Source organism: Diplotaxodon limnothrissa, linkage group LG8, assembly GCF_057381915.1.
Source record: "Diplotaxodon limnothrissa isolate DT_005_m linkage group LG8, D_limnothrissa_male_GT1.1, whole genome shotgun sequence".
In the NCBI taxonomy this organism is placed as follows: Eukaryota; Metazoa; Chordata; class Actinopteri; order Cichliformes; family Cichlidae; genus Diplotaxodon; species Diplotaxodon limnothrissa.
The window spans coordinates 5,445,518-5,448,556 of NC_140603.1; the positions used below are offsets into that span (position 1 = coordinate 5,445,518).

General features: G+C 41.6%; 1 protein-coding gene across 2 annotated transcripts; it reads left to right on the plus strand.

Annotated features, from left to right (window-relative positions):
- Positions 1–89: 89 nt before the first annotated feature.
- Positions 90–3,039, plus strand: mrpl27 (mitochondrial ribosomal protein L27). Of its 2 annotated transcripts, none has more exons than XM_085360342.1 (4): positions 90–169; positions 643–771; positions 1,228–1,295; positions 2,365–3,039. In XM_085360342.1, exons 1-4 carry the CDS (start codon positions 115–117, stop codon positions 2,569–2,571), a joined length of 459 nt encoding a protein of 152 aa, XP_085216468.1. In that variant the 5' UTR covers positions 90–114; the 3' UTR covers positions 2,572–3,039. The 2 variants fall into 2 exon arrangements, with proteins under 2 accessions (XP_085216468.1, XP_085216470.1); XM_085360344.1 differs by having other exon boundaries at positions 90–154.

The window sequence follows — 3,039 nt, forward strand, 5'->3', positions numbered from 1 at the left end:
AAGTAGTGCATTTTGGTCTCTATTTCGGACTTTTCTGTATTTCTTGAGGAACTTGAACGTAGCAAAGGTAAACGGATGTGACGCGGGTGAATGACGTAGGCAACATTGCTCAAGATGGCTACGCTGGTGTCGTTAATGGTCAAGTCCAGAACAGGTATCAAACATTTCAGTGAGTGCGGCAAACTTTCAAACGGACATTACAGATTACTGCTCACACGAGCGGCTTTGAAGTTTGCTCAAGTGCTTCTGTCGAAGTGTAACTTGGCAACCACTGTGTCCTAACTTGTCTGCATGTGAGGTAGCGCTGAATGTCACGATGCAGATCAAATGAAGAGCGAATAGGATTTGTTCTTTTAAAATATTAACGTACACGTCACTGTTGATGCAATTTATTGATTCTCCTCAGTTCTGCTAGTTTAAGATACGTGGGACACGTCTCAATAAATGCAATGTAGATCGTGTTCACTGTAAGCTAACCCTGTGTGTTGATTGAAGACCTCATACCACTAGGTAACAGTCAGGGCATAATAGTGGGGCAATATCATGTCCTACATATAGATTTTTTTTAAAAAGTGTCACGTGCCGAAACTGGATTTAAAGCGAAAAAAACTCAAGTGAACGCGCTTGTTTTTCTGATTTCAGGTTTGTTGGTACCTGGTCAGCTCTCTCTGCTGGACTCGGTGAGGTTTGCGTCTAAGAAAGCCGGCGGCAGCAGCAAGAACCTCGGAGGAAAGAGCCCTGGAAGAAGATATGGCTTCAAGAAACAAGATGGTAGCAGCAAACAATTATATCCATATATTTGTATTCCAAGTTAGGACCTGTTCTAGCCTGCAGTATTGGGATGTGCAGGTGAAGTTAACAGGATGTGGGACAGTTAATGTATTTTTGTGCTTTCCATTAGTTTTTATTAGCATTTAGTTTTAATGTTTGCTTGTGGGGTTTTTTCCAGAATGGGTCTGCTCAATTCAGTTTAGTTTATATTGGTTTCATGTTTAGCTTTTGTTATTATGATATGAGCAGCATTTGTCAGACTGAGAAATTCAGAAGAATGCAGTGATACAGCAATACAGACACTTGACACATGTCACTGATGGCTTCTAAAACTGGTGGCATTGCTGAATTTGACTTTTCATAGCGTAAGCAAGAAGTGTATACAATAGCTAGAATTGGCATAAAAGGTCGGGGCTGGAATTAATTTTTTATTTTTCCCCCTCTTCCGTGTGGTAGGAAACTTTGTCCATGCTGGTAACATCCTTGCAACACAGAGGCTGATGCGGTATCACCCAGGAGCTCATGTAAGTTGCACACTATCCAAAAATGTTGGTGTGATGGACTTTCAGCCTAGAATTAAAAGTTTCATCTTAACACCACACTGTCAACAGTTAGTTCCATGTGGCACTGTGAGCTGTAGGGATGGGTATCGAAACCCGGTTCTTGTTGAGAACCGGTTCCCACTGTTTCAATTCCTTGGAATTGTTTGCCATTTTTGCAAACGATTCCCTTATCGATTCCAGTCGCTCCGAATGACGTCACCACGTTGCGGAGCGTCATTTACCTGGCAGGAAACACGACGCCTAAGCAGCTCAAACGCACAAAAGTTTGGTTATACTTTACGAGAACAGATGACAACAGGACAACTTGCAAAGTAGATATTTCATTTAAGGGAGGAAACACTATGAATATGCAAAAGCATTTGCTCACAAAACACGCAATGACCTTAAATGAATGTCGTGTTTTTAATTCCGCTCCGGACTCGTGAATCTCAGCCCAGCAGCAGCGGTAACGTTTGCACGTCCTCTCCCGTTAATGCGGCAGGTAAATAATCAACAGTGCATATTATGATAGCGCGATCTGCCTTATTACAAAACCTGCCATTACTGTGCATTTAGGTGACCATGATGAGAGAGACAGACAGAGTCTGGCTCAGATGCTGGCAGTTCTCGCTGCAGTCTACCGTTAGCGTCTCCTTTCAGGCCAGGATAGACGAATGTCACCGAGCAGTGACTCAGTTTGTGGTCAAAGCCTTGCACCCATTTGCCACAGCAGATGATTTTCAGTAAGTGAATGTGTTTAATTGTAGGCAGGGACATTACTGGATATTCTTGTGTAATTGCTACAGAATAATTTATGTTAAAAGTTGTTCAAAGAGAAGATCTAAAACAAAGTTCTAAGCTAATCGACCTTAGTGTTCTCCTTTTTTAAAAATAAGAATCGACAAAGAAGCGAATCGTTAAACAAAATCGAAAATGGAATCGTGAAAATCTTATCAATACCCATCCCTAGTGAGCTGTGGCAGACAGTGAAGAGCTGGTGTAACTGCTTTTCATCTTGTTTCACTGCTGGTCCTTTTTCCTTGCCCTGAAGGTTGGAATGGGAACCAACAAGACACTCTTTGCTCTGGAGGATGGCTATGTCAGGTTCACTAAGGAGGTCTATGTCCCAGCACCACGGAGCCCAGAGGCTACTCAGGTCATCACCAAGCTGCCAAGAGGAGCCGTCCTCTACAAGACTTTCATCAATGTCCTTCCAGTCAAGCAGGAGGGTAAATTCAAGCTAGTGGACATGGTCTAAAACTGAGCACATAGAGCTCATTCATATGTTGGTCAGGATTGTTTAGGATTCACCCTGACTTGGATTTCAAGAGGATGGCTGCTGACCTCAAAGATCTTTCCTGGGATCCCTGGAGTTACACGACTCTCTCTCAGTCTGACTTATAAACAAAATAATTTTACAATTTCTTTACAAAACAGAAATGAAGAAAGACATCTGTTGTTTCATTCGGTATAAGTCTTTGAGACGAGAGTTAAAACTGGTATGAATCCAATATTTCATGGTGTCATTCCAGTAGTCCATGATACAGGAAGTGTGATAAAAATAAATGTACAGTACATGACAAGTAAAGTGAAGAGAGTAAATTATGATTGTAAACTGGACTCAGTTCACACAGGAATTCCCATCAGACTGAACTGAGGCATCATTGGTGTCATACTGAATATACATATATTTAGTGTATTAAAGTTTTCTATGTGAAAGTCTTAC

Coding starts and splice junctions, on each gene's coding strand:
- mrpl27 (XM_085360342.1), top strand. CDS start 115: ATGGCTACGCTGGTGTCGTTAATGGTCAAGTCCAGAACAGGTATCAAA. Junction 772..1,227: donor TGGCTTCAAGAAACAAGATG/GTAGCAGCAAAC, acceptor TCCGTGTGGTAG/GAAACTTTGTCCATGCTGGT. Junction 1,296..2,364: donor GGTATCACCCAGGAGCTCAT/GTAAGTTGCACA, acceptor CTTGCCCTGAAG/GTTGGAATGGGAACCAACAA.